A 24,285-nucleotide genomic window follows, 5' to 3' on the forward strand; every position below is an offset into this window, starting at 1 on the left:
AACGCATAATGTGCAGTAAAGTGAAAAAAAAGCAAAACAATGTACCAGAGATAAGGGCACACTTAATGGGGAATGTGAAGGCACCTATTGTGTAACAACCCAATGTATAAAAGCGACTAAAAAAATTGTGCAGCTGATCCTTAAACAAATGTAGCGAAAACATTTGCTGCTGCCGAAAGATTGATGTACTGTAAAATGTTACAAAAAACAAACAAATAATTGTTCATTAACTAAACAAATAACCAAATCACTTCTGAGTGTTAATAATCCTAGCTCGAATAGGGCGCGTCAACTTGTTCGCATGAGGAACTTTCTTTTGCGCAATAATGTTGCATTATGTCGCTATCAGTTTCTCCTAATATTTGGACACAGTTTCATACACCCGATTTACCTATAAAGTTCGTGAGAGAAGAAAAATCGCGTTACACTATATGTTTATCGTGTGAAATTGAATATGATTTTCGCTGAAGTTAGTGTTTTTCGAAATCAATAAGACAACTTAATCAAGCCACTGATTGGAGATGCAGCTTAACATTTATGTGATGAAATAAGATCAAATATGTGCAATTCGTTCCGGTGTTTGTGTAAACGATGGTTGGGATCTGTACAACCTCATTATCGATATGAGCAAAATACATCTTTACATATCATCATTGACGGTTGAGTGAAAATGTTAAACAAAACACAGTTTTCGTTGTTTATGTACAATGCTCGGTTCAATAGATAGAAGTGTTTTTTTCCTCCAATACATGTGGGCAGCTCCTGCATGTGTGTGCGTATGTGTGTGTTAGTGTGTATTCGAGTACGGATGTACAAGAATTTGTTAAACAAGAACGTTTTATCTGTGGTAGAAAAAAATTTAACACTAGTTCTCGTACTACGGCAGGTTAATGATTCATGCATAGAATATAATATCGCGTGAATGTCAGGCATTGGTCTGAAACAATCTACTGCCTAGTCTGGGAAAATGAAATCAGGCTTTAGTCGGGACACAAACCATCGGCCAGGATGTGTTGTATTAGTTATTTCGGTTTTTGCCGCACTCCAGAAAGCTTTTCTTAGTGAGAGAGAGAGAGAGAAGAAAAAAAAACAAACAAAATACACTCTTTTTATCTAACGTGTACATGTAAACGGTATTGTTGACTCCAAAAAAATTAAATGTGTTTCAAATAGTTCGACAAATGTACAGCTTGAACAAGTACAACTCAGGCTGTGTGACTTAAACTTGCATATTGTATGCATGCTTTTGGAAGCTGTGATTGTACAAATACAATGTAATCTGCGAGTGATACAGAAGTGACACACTACTGGCAAACGTTCCTTTTAAATTGTTTATTGTGCGGTAAAGCTTTTTTTTTATTTACAAAGTAAATGTATGTTAAAGTGCTCTCTATCCTAGTGACGAAAGATTTGTTTTTTGTTAATTTGATTATTTGCGGGCTCTTATGAAAGCAAAAAGTGATTGAAATAATTTATGACGCTACCAAATCAGGGTTAGTTTTCTTTTGTTTTTTTTTGTTTTCAATACAACGTTTCCCACAAGAATGGTGTGTTCGTTCTGTTGCGTAAAATACTAGTCCAGCGCTCGGACGGAATTTGCCCGGTGTTAGTTGTAGTTGGATAAAATTACGGCTGTAAAGTATAACTGCTAAAGTAAAACAAAAATCTTAGCAATACAGTGGGGCCTATTACTTAGCAAAATTCATCGAAACTGGTGAATGAGTCACAGCTTAGCGACGAAAATATTCCTGACTTTCAATGTTAAAGGTATGTACTATCGTGGGTTACAATAATATTGATCTTAAATGAGTTATTATACTACTTAATTTTGCAGCTCTATAAACCTCAACGTACCTTAATAATCATTCGGAGTTCTTATTTCTAAAGTCAGTTTTTTTGTTGGGAATTGGTATAGCTGATATTAGTTTTATATAACAACTACATCATTACATAATGTCTCGTGAAACATTTTTAAAATAATATGAATGTGCTTACTACACATTTTTTTCGAAGGACTACGTTTGTCTAAACGACTACTAAACGATAAAAAATAGATGTAACATTTCATTGTGTGCGCATGTAGCATAAGCAATCAAACAATTGAAAGACGAGTATGTTAACTCCTAAATAATAACAAATAATTGACGATATTTTTATATGAAAATAAAGAAAAAATCAATCAATTCATTCATTGGTGCGCGTTATGTTTTTGAATGTGTCAACATGAACGTGGTTTGTCGAGATGACCCGTCAGTGTCAGACTTATGTTAGGGTGTAATGGCACCTATTTCCAAAGATGATTTGCTTGTTCATCATACATACATCAAGGTGGCCACACATACGGGCTGCTCTGATGTAAATGGAAAGGAAAGCGAAAAATTAGAGCAAACCGTTCTGACCGATTTTCTCCTCCGGAATCGTTTGCGCTTCGCTTCAGCAACAGCGGCCATCATTTACCTTACCCCGGCAATTAATTCACGCGCTCTCCACTTCTGCTTAAACAGCATAAAGATCGGCGTAGCCTATGCTACCTCGTTCCCTTCTTCCTCTTTGTATATTCCGCATTGCCAGCAGAAATTGTGCTCACTCCATTCCCAGGTCCATTGCGACAACGATTTGGGCAGCCTTCTGCGATAAATCGCGAACGAAAACATGCGCCACCATGCGATTGTTCGTTTGGTCGGTAGCGATCGACGTAACTTCTGTGTGCGAAAGTGTGATTAAAAAAATCATTTACCTTAAGGCACAGGATGATCGCGGACCTAGTCGGACCTGCTGAATGGTAATGCACATTGCGACCATCTTGTTCGGGGTGGATTTGCGTGGATTATCAACACACACACACACAAAAAAGGGAAGGAAGACGTTGAAGATGGTATGTATGATGTGGGTTAAAATTACAAAGAAGACAAAAGTGCTCCAACGTGAGCAGAAATGTATTGGGAAAGCATATGCAAGCAACGGAACGATCGGGAGGAGAAACGATAGAGACCGCAGGAGCGAGAAAGCGGCTAAAACGGCGAACAAGAAGTAGTGGAAGCAGCTTTTACATTACTGACCTATATTTACTCGTACGCACTCATACCCCTGCAAAGCGCACGAACACCATGGCCCACCGAAGTGGTTGGCGCTCGCAAACGACGAAACACGTTCACGTGGATAGAAAGAGAAAATGAAACAAGCGAAGAAATTAAAAGCGAGTACAAATTGAAGGAAACTACAAAACCCGACCCATCCCATGCACAACAACACAAGAACGCGCCAAAAAGTGTTCGTTTGCAGCGAACTAGTATTATTTTTGAAACCCTTGCCGTAATAGTGTTGTCTACTGGCTGCACTCGGTGCCGATGCAGAAAAAAAGAGCATGAGCGCTAAAATGGATAAGGTGTGGCGTATGGGCGAAGAATGCGGTAGGGTAAGGCGTGGACAGGCAAGCTGTGACGGTAAACCATTGAAGCTCGGCACCGAAGTCGACGACCGGCCGAGATCAAACCCCCCGGCACACACTCACTAACTGATGTGCAAGCGATACTCACGCGCATTGAGTGGGGTTATGGTTTTCGCTGTGACCTGATTTGCCGCGCTCGGCACACAACCGAACATTACGCCATCCTCTTTCGACACAACGACAAGTTGCTTAGGTTAGGCCCTCCAACGCGCGATGCCCTATGGAGCTCACGCTTATTGGGGTAAACCGAACTCACCAAACACACTCCGTTGCAGCCGCGCGCACCTAGTGTTCGTTGCACCGACGACACCCGCCTGTGATGAGTGCATCATCACCCAGCTATATGTGCAGCGTGTGAGGCAGGGAATGAAGAATAGTTTGCACTCGAACATTGTATGCACTCGATGTCGTCCTGAGCAGTCGACTGATCCAATGGGTTTTAGATGAATGAAGAAAAAAAGCACCCGTCCCCCACCCCTTCCCCCCTCCCACACACACACATACACAAATACAAGCACACCAAACAATCTATCGAGCTGCTCTTTATCTAGGCCACTGTGCGTGGTGGAACCAACACGCCATAAGCAAAAAATGGCGTGTTCGCTTATGGGTCTCGTATAACGCACGGCAATACGCGATGCGTAACTCGAAATCAAAGCCACGTGGAGAGCACAAATGGCGAAAGGCCGCTGGGTGGCTTGCGGACCGTGCATTAATGTTCCACAGCTTCCACAAACAGTTTTTCACCGGGTGTGTACCCGAACTGGAAAACGGCAACGAAACAGGTGAAGCAAGACTGCAAGAGTTGGCCACAACTTGATAGATGACGGTTTAGACATGCGAAGGAGACGGGGGGAAGTTCCATACGCCCGCCTTCGCGGGTGGTGGACCGATATCGGAGAAAATGCGACAGGTTATGACAGGTCGAAACACTAGCGCGAACCTACCGGCTGATCGCGATTCAGATGCATTATGCAATCGTGTTGAACAAATTGGAAACCATTTTGCTGGCCCGACGATACCTTTCCTTTCTCTTCTACTACGCGCGCATAGCTTTGTCGCGTCACGCCACCTTCTCCTCATTGCCGGTGCTCGGTTTTCTTTCTTTCCGAACAGTGATGGTGCTGGAGAACGTCGTGCAAACAAATGCTGGCGCAAACAGCGAACCAGAGAGTAGAGAATAGTAAATAACGAGTGAAAATGGCTTGCAGTCGCTGTGGGAGTCTGTGGGGTAGATTCTATATTGCTGCTCCTACCGACAGCTGCCGGTGAAAACGAGAGTTCGCTAGAGCGGGAGCGACGTGCTTATGGCTATGGCCAACAAGTTGGTAAGAGACGCGCCTACTTCTAGCGCCTGCCATTTGGATCAATGCATGTTTTCGTTTCGAATGCAGCGTATGCCTTTTTCAACAGTTTGCGTTCGGGTTGTATTCCCCTACCTTTCCTGCGACCTTTTACAAATTATTCAGCGCACAAGACGCACATATTACATAAGTTGAGCTCTTATAGCGGCCATCGATACGATGGAATCATTTCGAGACTCCTCTATGGCCGGTTGCGCGCGTGTTTGTGTGTGGGGGTTTTTTGCTATTGCGATCTCTTTTCATTCCACTATCGCTCGTTTGTCGCCCGTTAACAGCAAGTGGCACTAGTTCTTTGGCCTCATTTTGCCAGACGTAAACCCGCGGTCGACAGTGGCGTAAGTAATACGGATCCGTCTAATGAGAAATCGGTGGCACCTAAAAAAGCTTCTATCGGTGGTAGCATTTTTTTCCAATTTTATAAGATTAATAATACATATTTAACTTGTTAGTTAAGCAGCTATTCACAGTAAAGCACACTTGTGATAAAAGATTTCGCGAAAAACATTTTCATAGCTATATAGACCACTGTTATACAACATATTAACCTCTTGTTTCAGTCAGTAAACGGTGCAAAAGTAATGACATTTTTTTATTAGAATTAGTCCTAAAATGTACTGTTCAAATAACAACTTTATGTCCAAAGTAATAAGAATATAAAAATAAAGATTAAATATAGTAAATTAGAAAAAAAATCATTCGTCAGTTGTCCGTATCTCTACGTTTAAGTGTGTCAGCCATCAGAATACAAAGCACTGGGCGTCTCCATGACTTAATACAAAAGTTTACATTGATGAGAAAGCAAACAACCGCGCATTGTTCGTTCTTAACCTTGAACTAGAAAATGAATTCTTGCATCTAATTGAAACCGTTGGATCCCGCCAAAAATTCCAAAAATAACCCATTCACAAAACTATCCCCAAACGTGCACGTTCCCAACGGCCATTATTTATTGCAACACATACCGCCAACCGCTAGTCCTGCAAGCTAACTATGCCACACACCGGCAGGCAGAGTATGTGGAAAAAGGGAAAAGTAACGAAAACCACTACCATCAGCTGATTTCGGTATGCAACGTATGCGATGCTGCATTCGCAGCGCTATCACGAACCACGCAGTGAGCGGTGTGCATGAGCGGCGGCAAGTAAAAATATGCTCGTCTATGCCCCGTACGTTTTGCGAACCGCTCAAACAGGTTCTGTACCATGCAGTTGAAATAGTGCACGAGTCAAAACATCATGACGTCACAGCAATGAGCATTGCCTAAGAGATCGGGCACTCGATGCGTGTGTCGTTCAAAGTAACTACCGTAGCTTCGCGTGAGTGCTTTAAAAGCATCAGCAGCGGAGCACACGAGGGGAATTGAGTAACTCACCAGTGCTACGCAATTGTGGTACACATGTGATGCTGCCATTTTTGAGTCTCCACTTTCGTTCGCGCAACCCTCCGATCGAAGGTTCGTTGACCTCATTTGAATAATTTTCGCTCTCAATCATTGGCAAGTTCTTGGCAATTACAAGAACAACTATTGTGGCACTGTAGGCAAACCATCTATAGTTTGCATTTGAGTGATCGTTTCTCAGCAGTACCAAAAAGTAGGTAAAGTAAATTAATTTAACGTCTTAAAAAGATTTGTAGTTAATCATTCATTAATTTTAACTAATGAACTATACAATAAATTAAACATTCACAAATAGGTTCGAAAAAATTATTTTAAAAATTCCTTCAAAAACGAATTTAGACAAGAAAATTAATTAAGCAATTTATATATGGCAAACCCAGACAACGAAATGAACACTCTTAGAAACGTCCAACAATAAAAATTCGAGCAAATATGTAAACAATGAAATCAAATCCTTAACAACTGCGTAATGGTAAGGTTATGAGAATAATTTGAAACCAAGTACTAGATATGCTTAAGTAGTAGAAATGCGAATGATACTTTTACACATTTTAGCCATAGATAGTCAATCACAAAAAGGTTAGAGAGGACAGTCTCCATACAATGAGCGGGTCTGTAAAGTTTGCTATTTATGTTTTATTAATAGTTTTAGAAAGAATAAACATACTACTTACATAAAATATAAAATATTATCGGAGCAGATCATCTAGGCACATATGGAAAGCATTGCAGGTTATACTAATAAAACAACACACATGGCAATTTCCTGAAGATCTGGTTACCATCCTGTGCAACAAAGAGAAAGTGATGTTATGAGGTCTTCATCTGGACGTTTTTTTTTTTCATTTTTCGCTTGTGCCATTGTAACTGGGACAACCGGGAACCTCCGGGAGAAAGCCCGTGATATAGCAACTGATCACTCCCAGTCCGGAGGGAATTCAAAAAAAACAGAGAGTAGTGCATCGCTCTCGCACTACTTGTACAACGGAGTACCTAAGCTGTTGGTTGTCTCACTAAACTTACGGTTATTCAGGGCGTGACGTTCATCATCGATGAGATCTGTTCACAGACCTTCAGCTAGGGGGGCAACTATTGTAGGGTGGGTTGATAGACAGCTTTGCCGATGGCTCTGAAAGTGACTGAATTGCCAGTTTGGTTCATACGGGTGTTACAACTTTTAGATGCCATTTCTAAAACATTTATACTTACGTTTGTCTATGTGTCTCGTTTTTGGTAGAATTAGTTCAATACCCGCGAACTATACAAACACGATGTATTTTTAATCTGTTGGATAGAAAGAAAAGGATTTGAAACTGTAATGAAATTATATTTTTGTCCATTAAATCATGTAATACTAGAACGAATCCGTCCCAATCATAGCACCTGTTATGTCCTATAGTGTTACTGCGTATACGAGCTATGATATAGTTTTACTCTCGTTTTAACACTGTACGTTTGTACGGCGACGGGGGACTGTAAAGATACTCATTAATCCCCACCATCCTCTAGGTTGGAGATTTAGGGCTCGCAACAATTCTCGACCCATTCCACATCCACGGCCGGTCTTCGGTTAGAGAAACCGGTTTATCGTACTCACACGAGGGAATGATGCCATTTTCTGGCATTCATTCGCGCAAACGTGCGTGGCCCATGTGCAGTCGGCAGCTAAACTCACTTTCGCTTCATTCATTCAACGCGCGTAGTAGTGAACCACAACGATGTACACTCCCGTCTGCCAAGCATGATGACGTTGAGGTATCACGATCGTGCCCCTCACACATATTTATGATTTTGCTGCCGTCTTCGCGATCTCTTTCTGGATTTCTATTCGGATTTCGCTTAGATAAGCCACTTCAGGCCTACCCAACGGTCTGGAACCTTTTCCCTTCGTGCCCGCCTTTGGATGTTGTTTCGTTGTTTTGCTCAAGCAGGCAGTAATTCAGTTGGTCATTGGCCCACGGCTCGCTCCGTGTGTAAGCGTATGCGAATGAGAATTAGTTTCCCGCGTGATGGATCGAACGACGACAGTGGCGCTCCCCAGCAAATAACGTCACGTTGGAGTGGCCCACAGAACGTTGGTGCGAGTTTTGGACGCTCATCACCATAGAGATTGTTTTTTTTTGCATGTATTTCATGTGAGTGAGCATTCGTGCGAACGATAATGCACTGGGAAAGGCTGAGCGAGAGAAAACCAACGAGCGAAAGAGACCTTATGACGGACAGGGAAGGTGGACAAGAGCGAGAGAAATTGACCTTATTTTCTATTTCTGTGCTCACATGCTTCAGCAAGCATTCAGTTTCTGCATGCTGTTTTAACTGCCTATGTTTTCATTCTGAGCCGGCCTTGTTGATTTTGTATGTGTCTTTCATTCGATTTGTCAAACCAATTAATTTATTCTAGCCATCTATTTCTATAATCAATTTTGAGAAAAGGTTCCATTGCCATTAAACGCTTTATTTTCCCATCCTACTCAAAACTTGTACCAAACCATGTTTCTTATTTCAAACTATGCGTTATTCAAAAAAATATACTCTAAAAAAATGCATACCTTCAACAAGCTTTTTATAGAGTATAACAGCTAACTGACTGAAATTTAATTGAAAGTTAATCATCCATCCAGTATCACCTTCAGTAGATTGATAATGGCAGCATTACGAGCATTGATCAAAGAAAAAGTTTGTTTAAAAAAAAACGGGAAAAATAGGCAAAACGTTGCTGGTAGCGTAATGGTTGTGTGCTAATTTAAAAGGATTCCATTTCATTTCGAACATCTTTTACCGTGTCCTGCACATTAATGATCCCTCAGGTGTCATCCAATATTTATACGCACTTCAGCGGCGATGGGTTGTTGGAATATATCCGGAGACGATTAATTAGTGTAATTGTGCAAGCCACTGTTCGAGTCCTTCTTCGCCTATTCCATTTGCCATTTAGAATACGAAGAAACACAATTTGCAGCTAGTTTTTGGGCAGGTAAAGTCAGTACACTTGCAAATATTTGAAATTGTCGGGATCGTTTTTTATTTGCTATTTCTCATCCTACATTCATTAGAAGAATTAATAAAGGAACATTTCTACAAGACCGGTATGGGTTGAATATGAATAAGAAATGAAACAAATTTTCTTGGGGCAACGGACCTCACTGTAATTGAATGAAACGGGCACGTGACCGATGAGCTGTGTGACAAAAGAACAGTTTGGTTGATAAGAAAATGTTATTCTAGGGTATAGCAGGATTGTAGCAAACGCTATGTTTATCCATCCATTATAATGTCAAGTTAATCTACATCTGTGCTATGAAAAGTAGATCGATTTTTGATCTGATTTCAAAATAATCCAATATTACCCTTTCATTTAATTTTTGTGATATCTTTTTCATCTTAGGCCAAGTATGCCATTCCTGGTTTGGGAGATTTAATTTTATCACATAGCTGAATAGTTAGTCCTTCCTACGGAGTTTTGAAGTGGATGAAATTTTAACCTCTTCTGTCATATGAGACCGGCACCGCTATCATATGCACTACATGCGCCAACCCTTTTCCTTTTTTTCATTTTACGATGACTAAAAATTTTAACACATTCGCATAACAAATCTGAAGTTTGGAAATAAATCTTTTGTATATTGAGTTCCGTCATATCTTAATTGCCCTTCTACATAAAGTGGGCGAAGGTGAAAGGTGAGAAACAAGATCCAAACTTATTTGTCACCGGGTCACCAGAAGCTTTAATGAAGGACCCGTAATCTTGCCTTAGGTTCTGCATTGACTTGAGGTGAATTGCATTGACATGAATGAATTTAAATAAATTTCCTTGATTCCGATTTCATTATACGTTTCTATCACAGAGTTGGAAGTAGGGGAAATAGAACAAAAGTGAAAATATTGTACAATTTTTCTCATATTTATGAAACTCGCAGTACAAGTATAGAATGCGGAAAAACAAGATCTAGCTTCTTTTATCCATTTATCTGAGGTGCGAACTCAGATAAATGGATTAAACTTAAGTAAGAGGAATGGATAAATAAAAACTAAAAAAACCTCATTACATGAAATAAAGCGTGGTGTCAAAAATAGTGTCGTATTGTTGGTACACATAGGTTATAGTGGCTACGCGAAATTTTTTCATAATTACGAGTTTTTTGCATAATGCGTAAAGCTAAGTGACTATACGAAAATACTATTACTCATAAGAATAATAGTAATGCAGCTAAATTTCATATAACGTGCATTTTGAGTCCAACAATTACTTTGTTTTTGGTGCTCAGTGCCGATGACATTGAATTTGTTTTGGCCTGATATGTAACGTTCAGAAACTGTTCATATCAATGCCACCAAACAACAAGCCGTTTATTGACTTGTGAAGGTGAGGAAAAGAGTGTGCTTTTATAATTTATCAGTTTTAAAAGATTAAACCTACTTGGAATGAACATTTTTCAGTGTGGAATGGATTATTTTATTTTTCATACAAATAGAGAATGAAAAAAAAATCTCGTTTAGCGAGTTTTTCGCATAACGACTAAATCGCTGAAACGGAATAAACTCGTTATTAGAATGTTGACTGTGCTGGGTTTAAATTTTAAGTAAAATGGTGCAAACTATTTCTCTTTCGGAGAGTTTTCGTTTGGCCTATTTATCAACGATTTTTTCAATCGATTGTAAAGTAGAGTGCAAATAGATGAATCCATGATCTCTCGTGGCTTGAAGTTCGCTCTAATACACCGAAAGTCTTCGAGCGAAACTCATATATACCATTATGTCGGTGAAATCGTATTGATTATTTTGTTTAGAATTTTACGCCTTTTTATATCGTAATATGTGGCAAACATGGTCCAGTAGATTGCGTTAGCTAAAGAAAAAAAAGTTTTATTTCTGTATTGTTTTTGTAACGGTATTTTAGTAAAAATAATTTAGCTTGTGACGTAATATAATTTTTACGCATAAAAACGCAACATAAAATAAGAGTAATGCACAGTCAGATCTCATCTTCCCATCCAATCCAGCCACAATCCAGTCTCCTCGTGCAGCATCTCCCACTCTTAGCTTCATTTTAACCTCCACCAGATCCAACGATGGCCGTGGATTATTATGTAACCAGCGACAGGCACAAAAAGGCACACACTACCACTACCAGGGAATCTGAACAAAAAAAGAGAAGAAATAAACGTGTTTGCCAAACCAACCCAAAGAGCTTTGATTCATCTTTGCTTAACTGGGACATTTCAATCGGCATGGGAGAAGGCTTGATAGGAATAGGCGAGGAAAGGTAGTCACTGGGTTCGTAGGCTGCGGCCGGTTTCTAATGGACTCCACAACCTCAGCGGCGCTTCCCCCTTGGCTATGGAGCTCACTAGTTCACTGGGTTGGCTGGTCGGTTGCTTGGTTGAGTGGCTGGAAAGTATGTCACGAGACTGCTGTTAAAGTTGCTCCTGATGGGGAAACACCAAAACGCTCCCTCAGCAAGAGCCATGATCGACTACGAGTGAAATGAAGAATCGGGCAGAAATGAGTGGAAAGAAGATCGATAATACGATCATAGATGGAAATAGAAAATATTCCTGGAATGGACTTGTTGTAAAATCCACATACAAATAGCAAATATCAAATGTTAGTTAACCATGTTGGAAAAAAAGAAATAAAATAACAACATTATAGACCAAACTTTATCAATGTTAATCATTCAATCTGAAGTTTATCGTTTTCATACCAATCGACTTTGTTTGTAACCGAACTGCCAATTCAGTGGCACTATTCAGTGTTGCAAAACAGCACGGCAGCTAGCATAAACTGTCCAGCATCTGCATTTTACATACTCTAGAAGACAGTACGTGCGACTATGTCATCGAAGGCACGATTACCCATACCATGCTTTCAACGTGTGCAATGCCAGAATTCCGATCTACGCCATGTCTGATTTCGGAGACCTGCTTGCAACACAGCAGCACAGAGTTCCTAGAGGGGTGTGAAATATCACCATCATCAGCTGAGTGTGCCTTACTTGATCGTGGTTTCCCCGAACAGACTGAGGATCCGTCGTTACTTTATCTCCACCACCTTTCGAAATCGGCCCGAATCCGACGAAACCGTTTCCCTTAGCGTTGCCATGATTGGTGGCCTCCAATCCGAGGAAGCCTCCAATTCGAGTGTTTCGGCCTAACCTAATAAGGCAAATGTATGCTGTGGCCCTACCGCTGTTGCCGTGGTTCGTCATTTGGTTTTGGAGTGGAGGTTCCTCCGGTTCTGGTTGTTACCGTATAAAGAAGTGGAAATTATGTTATGGGAACATCGTCCATCACGGCTGGCCCACCAATTCTGAGGGCATCGGGCAGCCCCTGTCTGCTACGGCTCACTGCATCTAGTGCCTTGATTGTTGCCAAAGCGTCGGCGAGAGACGAATGGACGCTATGGGATCATGAGCAGTATTGTTTTTAGTTTTCCACTCGTTTCACCTACATTTGACAGTTCGAAACGAAAGAAAATATCAAGTTTAGGCTTAATCCCTGAACCCCCCATCCTCCCTCCAACACACTATAACCATTTCGATTTCGCAAGCTACCTGGGAAGACTCCTGCTATAGTTGCAAGCTTCGCAATATATCGTTAACCTTTCTGCCTTCCGTTCACCGGTGGTTGTACGGTGCACGAAGCAAAACATAAAACGTGGTACATGAGGAATATGGAATTTATGGGTCAATCTGAAGCTCTTCATTTCCAATATGACGCCTTGAAGGCCACTCACTGTTGAACAGCCCAGAACATATCAATGGATTCTTTCATTACACAGAAAAAAAAACAAAATTGAACAATAATAGTTACGAAACGTTTGAATTAGAGTGTCCAAGCAAGTGCAATACGTGTTTGAAATACCTAGATTGCATACTTTGCACAGAATTTGCATACTTATGAAAACAATAAACTTCGAACTTCAATTATTTCCTTTAACTTAAAATGTGTAATTATGAAGTTGCAATTGTACAATTGTTTAATTATTCATTTTTACGCCTTTGTTATATTGGTCAACCATATCTACATGTTGTGTAGAATGATGTACTCTAAGTTAGTTCTCCCAAAAATCTTTTGCCACTTGTCCTAATCCTCGTATTATAACATTCTTCATTGAGAACTGTGGAGGATTTAAAAATCGCGTTAATCAACTGACAATGTTGAAGATATAATATGTTGTTTTGTGAGTTACATCATATACATCAGTTTGAAAACAATTGTAATAGTTTTAAAATCATTAAATCTCTTCGAAGTACTTCAATACTCAAATTCTGCTACTGTTTTAGAAATTAAATTCGTGGTTCTGTAAGTTTTTTTTATTCTCCACTTCTCTTCTCACTAAGCAAGACGAGTTCTTAATTACACGTGTTTTCGATTGAGTGGACAGCCAAAGGAACGTGGGTCGTGTTTGCACAGTCAAATATTTGCTTGCTTTTATTTGAGTTTCAATTTCAAGACATGAGACAAATTGTCTGATATTCGCTTCCTAACATCTAAACACGAAGCTATTTGTCTATCATCGGTCTACCTTATGAAAGGATCTTCATGTTAATCCTGAGAAATAAGCATAGCACATGTTAAATGGCCGTTCATTTTGAAGTAAAATATTCCCGTAAAAAAGCAAATTCATGTTACTTAAGAAAGTGACTGTTCGTCATAATGAGCACATAAGTGAGTGTAAAAATCAATGTTTGATATTGCACGATATTGCAAACAGCAAATGAAAGAAATCACAACTCAATTTAGAAAAACAGTAAAGAAACCTTTAAAACATACGCTTCTCCAAATACAATCTAAATAATCCATTAAAATTTATAAGTCTGGGTCTTTAAAAATCTCAATTTTACAACCCAAAATACATAAACCCAGAAAACATTCTTTTGCAATTCTACAATTATTCAATATTTCTTTTGAACTTCTTAGCATTGATCCTAAGGAGCGACGAAACTACCGAGCAGGACCAAAGTATACACCCAAGATCATTTTATCCAGGCGCTCAATATTATGCATTGTGCGGGATGACGACCAAACACTTTCCTGACTTCTTCTATTAGTAGTACCGCCAACGGTGTATTACATTTTAAAACATAAGAAAACTTACTTTTGTTTTCTATATCGGTTTTGCGTTTATTTTCTCAACTAAGTTTTTTCTTATGAGAACATCCTTTGGCCCAGATCCGCTTTTACTATTGCTTTAACTTGTCTTAAATCTCGCTGTTTTACGCAACAAAACACTTGGTGCCTTGCGTGTCATTGGTAAATGACTTGCGATTTCAAATTATTTTTTGACATTTTTTTGACAAAATTTTTGACAAATGTCAAAATGTTATGCATTGTACAATATGCTAAAGTTGAAAACTTTTTGCTTAGAATAACGGCCATTGGGAAATCCTGCACTACTGTAAGGTTTACGTTTTCATTATAGAATTTAGATAATGTTAATATTTTTTTTTCTTGGTCAACGAAAGATATCAAGTACTTATTAATACCTACTTTTCCTTCAGGTCAGGCAAATCTCGTAAAAACAAATAATTAAAATTTTTACATTTTGTATGAATTCATGCGACTTTGGTTGAAGCTGTTTGGTATGCAAAATAAAACCCAAAATTTTTATTTCTATAGTTAAACCGGTCTATATAGTCTGTACTTAAATCCCAATAGATATTTGTAAATTTTTAACGGGGATGTTCCGGATGGGATTTGATACCGTTTCACATCATTTATTACATACACCACCGGGCAAATGTTAAAAAACAAAGGAATGAATATTAAGCAAAATTAGTTAAAGTTTCATGTTTTAGAAATTCAATTATGTGACATGTTTGATCAAAGTATCAAAGAGCTTTTATGTTGAATTGTTAGCGTAACACTATATTAGTGTTCCCGTGAGAACTCACATTCGCTAAAACTGGAACTTGCCTTCTGGGGAAGTATACGTTCCTCATGAGTTCCAAAGCAAGAATAATCCCACTGTCACGCGAGCTCCTTTAAATGTCCTGCTCACTGAAAGTGGGGTTACTCAAGTTCATTGTCCCGATAAAATTTCTGGATCCTATAACAGCCAGCTCCCCCCGTTCCCCAGACATAACGCGTTTCGCTTTTCCTTCCCTCATTCCCCTTAGCTGTTCAATGTCAATGACTTGCGTTCGTTGCGTCGATGCGTAGCATGGAAAAAGGTCAATGTCCTGACAGAAGCTAGTGTTTTTCGGGATTCTCTTGCTTTGTACATAATGTATATAATGTACAATCCCTTGAGTAGGCTTTTGCGGAAGGCCTGAACCGAGGTCGCGTATGCAAGCTGAGAATGTTGACGAGAGAGCGAAAACATAAACGCACTTTTACGCATGCAAGAGATGGCGCTTTTGTTACGTTGGGTTCAGTGACCGGATCGATGAGTTTGCTCCAGGAGGAACGCAATAACGATTTCCCAGTACACACTTTTCTTCTTTAATATTGATTTCTTTGCAGCAGGGGGCTTTGCGAATTTGTGGGGCGCCACCAATAACGTTTTTCATAGCACAGTACGTATGTTCCAGGTTTGGTATGAAGGATTTTGTGCGTTGGGAAAGATTTAAGCACATTTATTCCATTTCCTAAAGCTTTGTATTTATATTATTGAATGATTAGCCTGCTATATTCATTCGTTATCAGCAAAACAGAAAAAAACTAACACGGTTGAATACAATATGGCTTTAATATGTGGATTATGATCACATAATAGTATAGTATTCAATTCCATCGTTTCGAGATGTTCAGGTTTTCATTTCGATATGAGAAAAAGTGACAGTGAAACTGAATGGAAGCAAAAGTAAAGAACCAGACAAACAGCAACAAACTACTCAACCGCGTGCCAAGTAACGGCGTCGGCGATGTAGTGTGCGAAGAATATTCATTTTCACTTTCGTTCGGAACTGGTTTATGTTCGTGTTTGCGGCCTCTAATGACATTCGTATGCTGTAAGAGAGTTAAGTTCTTTGCATCAAAGACTATGGTGGTGCAAGGGTTTATAATAGATTTTTTTATTTTGATTTGAATTCATAATCACAGTGTATTCACTGTGTAAAATATTGTTTATGTAAGTTAAGTATACAACCTAATTCTGTTATAATATTAAATCAAATCATAATTTAACCATTGTACGAATGTCTGCAAACTGCTACGAATTAAATACGTAACTGTATTGTATGTATGGCATACATGCATTGTGGAAAAATAATCGAAGCTTATGCCCAAATCCATTTATGTAGGCAGTTGTATACTATTTTGGGAACAGAAACTTAAACAGGTGTAACGAATAATGGTCATACAAATTTAAAGCTTAGCTCATTTATTTTTTTTGTTTTGCTTTTTGATAAAGTACTTTATACGTAATTGAGTGTCCAAATTCATAGCCAAATCCAAAGTATGGAGCAAAGTTTTCTGTTTTATTTTTATTTTTTACAATCAGCATAACGTGAAACGTGAAAAAGCGTAACAAAAACAACATACTGTGCAGTACTTTTACACAAGCCTTTGTTATTGGGCGGATGTTTGTCATCTGTGCTACCGCGTTTGTTGCTTTCGGGGTTAGATATATTCTGCAGATGCTCGTGTATCCGTTTAAGACACATTTGGAGATGGAAAGCGCAAAGCAGTTACACTTGACTTGGCGCTTTTCACTGGCTACCGATCCAGTGCCACGCATGCAATATAGACCTGCCCAAAGTCCATGGCCTGTAACAGACAGCTCCTTGAGTATATTGAGTCTTTCACACTGCACAACGTCGCGTAGGGGAGCGTTCCAAGCGGCGGGGCCCAACGCTACCTGAGCTGAACCTACATGAAGGCCCTAGAGCTGTTGGTAGATCGGCTGTACGCGGGAGCTTTCGACATACTCCTAAAATAGAGCACCAATACTCAGAGACTGTGGACATCGTGACGACGACGTGAAGGAAAGCCCGATTGCTCGTTCCTTACCATGGACGTTTTCACTGGAGGCTCTGAGGCAACATTGCGGTCTACTGAAGCAATAGAAGTCAGTAGTGCGTGCGTGCAGTTCGCCGCAACGGACTTCATCCATTTTTTTGTTCATATATTGTAAAGACTCTCTCCTTTCCTTGCCAAGGCTTTGGAAAACAGAGCCCCTCTCTCTATATACATATATATATATATCCAGTTGGTCGTCGTTGAAGTGAAGTTCCCATTTTTCATCACCATGGACGACGTTTTGTGATTTCTACTGCTAGTTATGCACATTTTTCATTTTCTTCCTCGTTGCTCACACTGCCCAACCCTCGTGCGGCGCAGATAACTATCTGAGGCAGTTTCTATTTCTTATACCCCTCTTTAAAGCCGAAGCTGTTTGGCTGGATGGCTCCTCGCTTTGGAAATACTTCAAAGAGCAAGAAAAGTGGTGAGGGTAGGCATGCACTAAATACGCGGTGTGAATTGTGAAACAGCTCCATCGGTCATTCGGAGGGGCCCGGCTAAAGCTACGAAGTGGCTGGCGCATGGTCGACCAATCTGGCAACTACCAACAGAAAACCAACTTACCGAGGTCCGGGAGAGCAGCAGTAGGTTGATTCACTATGTTGAAAGCTCGTTCCTTCGCCATCGTGATCATCGCTGGCGGTGCCACCGCTTTGGCAATCGTGCAAGCCTTCGAGAGAGGAGGAAACTGGGAAAGAATTAATTATGAAGCCACCGACCGAACGAGGACAGGTCGAACGTGTGCATCAGACCTCGGTAACGCAGCCTGGTTGTGTGTTGGTGCGATTGTGTGGCAATGGTTTCGCTGAAAACAACACCCCAACCCTTGGCTGCTCATATTCTTATGCGTCCAGGGCTATATGATCAACAGCTGATTGAGTGTTTGGCGGAATGACCGATGCTAGAGCAAATGGTGTCAGAAATTTGGTAGTTAAGTGTTAATGTATGAACAATATGTTCTGATTCATAAACAGAAATACTGCTACTATAGTTGAAATATACACAAAAGCAAATATTGGCGATGTGATAAATTGAGCTAAGGAACAAATTTCTAAATAGTTTGAATATAGTTTTGTTGGTATCTTAAATTAGTAAATGAATAAATGGTAAAATGTGTATCCATTCTATGTTACTTAAACAAGTCATCGAATGTAACTTGTAAATCGGAACTAGTAATGATTGTTCCTAACAGCAAAACACCCCTCTAAGCGTATGCTGCTATGATTTTTTCGCTCTCTAGGGCCAGTTTGAATGCACACAGTCTTCAGCGCAAGGCCACACATCACTTTACCGTTTTGGGCAAGGTACCCTATGGGGTAAGCAGTACGGCGATTCAACCAACAGGTTGTTGCACCGAGCTAATTGGGACACCGACGCAGCATTGCGGTGCAGGCGCACGGTATTAGTAGCACTCAGTGAATGCAATAGCAGACAAACGAAGGTGAACGGATTACGGGACAACACTTGTTCAACGATGGGCTAGAAGGCGAGAAATGTGCATTCAAACAACCAGGGCAGACGCAAGCGTACGCAATTGACGCGTCAGGCGTGAGTGGGATTAAGTTCGAAACAAACACAACGTTGCAGGGCAGCTCGTCTGTTTTTAGTTTCCACTTAATATCGCTGTTTAGATAACACTGTCATATGAATGATATGAAAGTATAAGTATTGATTATGTTACACGATGCTGAACAATAATTTGAATTGTTTTAAACAAATATGGTTTACCTGATATCGTATTTGATATCAGCCATTAAACATATGTAAGATACATTTTTACTATTCTCTATCCAATCGTTTGTGATGGATTTTTTAATTTTAATTGCTGTGTCATTTTAATTCATTGAATATTTATTTTAGCTTATTTATCCGGTTATTTTGACTAAAATTTGCAATTTATGAACTACGTATGGTGTTGTTTGCATAATTTTGATACACAAATCATTATTGCATTGTTTTGAAGCAACCAAACATTTTTGAAATTTATGAAACATGATTTTGAAAATTAAAATAAAATGCCGACGAACCAAACGAAAATTTTCGTTAAACTGATCATTTACTAAATAAATTCAATTGAGATTTCATTAGAATACCTTCATTTTCAACTTTATGTCCTGTGTGTACGTAAATCATTTCTTATCAACCACGTATATGCTATCTGACACGATGGTATCATCTTTTGGGTGGAGTGAATTACTGCGCTTTAGTATGATGTGCTGATTCATGGGAATCGCGCAATCCCACCGGCCTACAGTTGCGGTACTGGAGAAAGCAGGGCTGAAACACAGGTGAACTACTACCACATTTTGATGTGCAAGTCTACTGCACCTCGCCCCCAATTTTCTTGCTGAATCCATCCACCGGATGGTTGCTGGACTGGTTTTGTTTTCGTTTGGCTATGCTGCGGCAACCAACACTTGGTTGATGTTGGCCGGATCGGATTCACGCTTCTTCATTGGAAGCATACAGCATATGTTTCAGTAAAATGTTGACCTAGTCCGCAATAGGTGACCCGTTTATGAGTGGACTCGATTCGGTTAAAAGCATTCGGACGAGGCACAAACCCTCTATTTCAGGAAGCCTCTGCCAGTCGGCGATGATTATGTAAATATATGAACTTTCAAGTATGGTGTGATTGAGTTTTTGCTTACAATTCATTCCAACGATGCAAATTAACATTGATAGTGACATGTGTCAGCGTGGTTTTATACACAATTTGTTTAATAAATTTGGCCCTGCACGTATCGATTATACTTACATTATCAGAAACAGTAGTACATATTCCATTCAGTTTGTTTGATAATCACTCAATTATTCAACTCAAAAATAAGAAATATTTTCAGAAAATAGATTGCGCGAGGCTATAGCCTCCGATGTTTTGGCTCCGATTTGTTCATTGATTTTTTTAATAGTGGTAAATTGAATAAAGTTGCATTGCGTAACTAAGTGAGCACAATCGTTAATAAAAAAATCTTTTAACAAATAGTCAACAATATTAATGAACTTCGTGTCCATGATACGCCTACTTACAAAACAGACCGTGTAGCCGGTCATCTTAACGACGCACTTTCCCTTTACACTGAAACACTGGATACCTGCAACACGTGTCTTTAGTTATATCTTTCGTATATTTTTTAAAATCTTTTTTCGTCTTTGAAGCATGAATCAAAATTTATTTTGCTATCAAAAGGCTTTTAAAAATATGATGTAAAATTAAAATATTTAGTGAAAGATAACAGAATCCCAATTGGTTGACAAATGCTCGTATTCATATTGCAATTGAATAAATTAATATAGGTTTATATTGAAGTGGTTTTGTACATGTTCGTAAAGAAACCATCGGCACAGGCTGCTTCAAAAGTATAAATTATTATTTGCAACGTCTATTTAATCTCTCATAATCTTTAGTTGTATACAAACAATAAATGATAAAAGTTAAATAATGAAATAAGGAAATTTTATATTGATATAATTCAATCTAGCGTTTTGAGGTGTATTCTAATATTTCAGAGATTATTTATAAAATCTCTTCAAATCATCGTTATGTATACTGACTACTCGGAAATGTGGTAATAATAAGCCTACTAAGCCACAATGTGTCAGCCATAACCAATGGGCCTGCTAACAAACCCTGACCGGGAGGACGTATAGATAGGTAGCCGTACTTTTGCACTAGTCCAAAACTGCACCTATCTTGGATCAAAGGCCAGCATCAGCAACAACAATGATATTGAGATATGGGCTAGGTTGTTTAACTCCCAACCGGCCTTTCCACAATCCGAGGAAACCTCTCCATTTAAAACACCGTTCGCGACGAAGCTGGAATCCTGTAGAATCTATTTAGTTCCAGTACTCAGAAACGCCTTTCATACATGGACTTTGTCAAATAATCATGAAACCCTCTTAACCGCGTTCGAGAGGAAGATCAGAAAGCTGTTTGGCCCCGTGTGTGTGGAAGGACAATGGAAAAATCGCTGTAACGACGATTTCTAAGAGTTGTGCTCATGAGTAGCTCTTTATTGAGCATGAGCATGAGTACCGGGGCGGACCGGTGGCGCATGTGATAAACGGCGCCTGACTATGGACTGACTATGGACTGACTATAAATGGACTGACTATCCTGCTACGTGGTAAAATAAGTCTTAATACGGCCAGGCCGTTCTAACCGAGCAAAAAAAAAAGAATAGCTCTCTATCGCACAGCGAATTCAACTCGCCAGTCTCTGGGGGGCTGGTCAAGTCATTATAATGACACCGGACGACCCAGCCCATAAGGTCCTTTTAGGTCGTCCACATGGACAGAGGAGAGATAGTAAGCTCAAACTGATATGGATTGATGGCGAAGGAAAGAAAAACACTTCGATAAATGTTTCCAGTGTAATTGAATCAACTCTCCATTTTATCCCATATTGTATCCCATTTTTGTTTGCGATTTCTCTGACCTAATTATAAGGATGATCACTTATGGGTGTTTCTACGAAGCAACACATCTTTTATAGTGTATAAATGTGTGATCATATATACTCATTCATTACTTCAAATTTGTATTTACACATTACCTTTTTTGTGTTGCTTATTTGTATTTCTCACTCTCTATCTCTCTTTTCTTGGCTTAACGATCTCTAAGGTCATACCGGCCATTTCTGACTTACTAGTCAAACCTGTGTTGGGGTAAGAGGTGGGACTTATCATCATCATCATCATCCTACAAAAAAGTTCATGTAAATTGTAAGCGATGAAAGGATTTAAATAAAACAGTGGGAAACGCTGATATAAACGATTTTGACAAATGAAACTAATCACTACTCAATGAGAGACATTTCATACTACAAAAAGCAAACGAAATCTAACATAATCGAACCGTTTTTGTTGTTGTTTTTTTCAGAAGCAGTACCGATCATTCGCCTAAATTGAGTACAAATTTATTGCCAAAATTCCAACAGGCTGAGTTGTAAATAAGGATAATAAGCATTGTAGTATTGCGCTTGCTGCCGTTCTCATCTCTCAACTGCTCAATAAACGCCACAAAACGAAACGCTCCGCGAACAAACGGCGTCGGAGTGTCCGTGGACAAGCCCGAACGCCGTGTCCGATTCCAATAGTACCGATGTCCACTAGTGAGCCGGACTCGGCTGGATCCTCTTCACATGGATTAAGAAGGCGTGCAAATCACGGTTTACTGAAGCACACGGAAGCGGCAGCTACATCTACAGCCTCTGCCTCAGAAGCAGAAGCAGCAGTAGCCGCTTTGGCTTCGATGATGGAACCACCAGCCAGTATCATCATGAAAGCCGCTGCGGCAGCGGCGGCGGCAGCTGCTAAGGCTGCCGCCGGATCTGTTACCACTAAAGAGGAGCCTGACTGTGGTGAGATGAACGATCGTGTAGCCTCCTCAGTGGATTCGAGTATGGACAGCAGTGCGCTAGCTAGTTGTCTCTCGAGCACAATCTCGTCCTTACGTGGTTCTGGCAATATTGCCACAGGAAATGGTGGTGGTGGTGGAAACATCAGTGGAGGAGATGATAATCTGTCGGACAATTCGGAATCTACCTCTGGAGCGACGACTACAACGACAACGTCAAGTGTGGCTGCAGCCCAGCTGCTGGAAAACCTCAAACATCTCAACCATCATAGCCACAATAACAACAATACGAGCGCGATCAATAACAACAATCCACTACATGCTAATAACAACAACAATAATGGCAACCGAAAGCTCTTTGAATGCGATGTCTGCAATATGAAGTTCTCCAACGGGGCGAACATGCGTCGTCACAAGATGCGACACACAGGAGTCAAGCCGTATGAATGCCGAGTCTGTCAAAAACGATTCTTCCGCAAAGACCACCTGGCGGAACACTTCACAACGCACACAAAAACGCTACCTTATCACTGCCCAATCTGTAATCGAGGTTTTCAGCGACAGATTGCGATGCGTGCACATTTTCAAAACGAACACGTTGGCCAGCATGATCTCGTCAAGACATGCCCTCTTTGTAGCTATCGTGCAGGTACAATGAAATCGTTAAGGGTGCACTTTTTTAATCGACACGGCATCGATTTGGATAATCCGGGACCGGGGACGCCATCGTCTCTGTTGCTTGCTCTCGATCAACACAATCCGGCAAACTTGTTACCGGCGGCCTTGGCAGCTATGAACGCGGTCAATGCCTCGTTTGGTGATGGAGGTGCGGCGGCGGCGGCTGCTGCAGCAGCTGCCGATACGATGCAACGATCGCTCGATAACGGCACGCCGCCGATGCACTTCCTTACACCGCACGTTGAGATCTCCATGGACAATGCGGATGATGATAACAGCTTACCACTGAACTGCAGCCGGGACGGTTCCGCAGGTGCCGGAGGTTCTGCCGGATGTCAGCAAGACTTACATCAAGGAAACCGATCGCATAATGGGACACCTATGTTACATTCAAATGGTCCCAGTCCTGGCAGCAACAATGATCGCAGCACACCGACAACGTCAACCTCATCCGCAACGATCTCGTCTGCACTGGACATTCAAGCAATTGTGCGACCCTCTAACGGTGGGACACCAACTGTCGCATCATCTGGATCACCGGCTGGTTCACCCCATTCGGCAGACTCAAATGCTCCTTCCAGTTCCCAATCTTCGTCCTCGTCGACGACTACCACGATGCTTCCGACACTAGTACAAAGCTCAAGGCATATTATTTTTGATAACCCTATTACACCATCGATTAGCTTAATACCTATAAAACAGGTAAGTCACGACGGCCACCCATCATGAGGGAGTAGAAATTTGTTTGCATGCTAATATTATCATTTGTACATCGAACATAATGTTATGCTTAACCGATTCAATTTTACGTACAAGGTGTCATTTGCTATATGTAATTGAATTATTTGATACTCCAGGAACCAACAACGAACGATGAGTACAACGATATTAAACCCCGAAGCAGTAGTAGCACAGAACCACCAACCTCAAACAGCAGTAATTCAGCAGAATGTGTTACCCCTTCGTCAAGTTTGACTTCGCTGATCAAGGTATAGTTTTGTGCAGGTTACTCACGTCTTGCTGTGTTTGAAATGGACGAATTTATGTATAGCCTATTTGTACTACATG

General features: G+C 40.3%; 2 protein-coding genes across 2 annotated transcripts in view; one reads left to right on the top strand and one right to left on the bottom strand.

The window, feature by feature from the left end:
- LOC125769142 (choline transporter-like 2) overlaps positions 1–24,285 on the bottom strand; it is a 95,995-nt gene that overhangs the window by 52,133 nt on the left and 19,577 nt on the right. Inside the window, exons 2-4 of the mRNA XM_049437660.1 lie at positions 7,421–7,495; positions 7,235–7,350; positions 6,886–6,997 (exon numbers count right to left, since the gene is read on the bottom strand). The gene's annotated coding sequence lies outside the window, so the exon portion shown is untranslated. The remainder of the gene's footprint in view (positions 1–6,885; positions 6,998–7,234; positions 7,351–7,420; positions 7,496–24,285) is intronic.
- Positions 10–24,285, top strand: part of LOC125769141 (ikaros family zinc finger protein) — a 32,282-nt gene continuing 8,006 nt past the window's right edge. The window contains exons 1-3 of the mRNA XM_049437655.1: positions 10–1,767; positions 22,063–23,919; positions 24,075–24,206. Coding sequence (XP_049293612.1) covers positions 22,285–23,919; positions 24,075–24,206 — 1,767 coding nt within the window. The 5' untranslated portion in view covers positions 10–1,767; positions 22,063–22,284. The remainder of the gene's footprint in view (positions 1,768–22,062; positions 23,920–24,074; positions 24,207–24,285) is intronic.

The sequence above is a fragment of the Anopheles funestus genome, chromosome 3RL, assembly GCF_943734845.2.
Source record: "Anopheles funestus chromosome 3RL, idAnoFuneDA-416_04, whole genome shotgun sequence".
In the NCBI taxonomy this organism is placed as follows: domain Eukaryota; kingdom Metazoa; phylum Arthropoda; class Insecta; order Diptera; family Culicidae; genus Anopheles; species Anopheles funestus.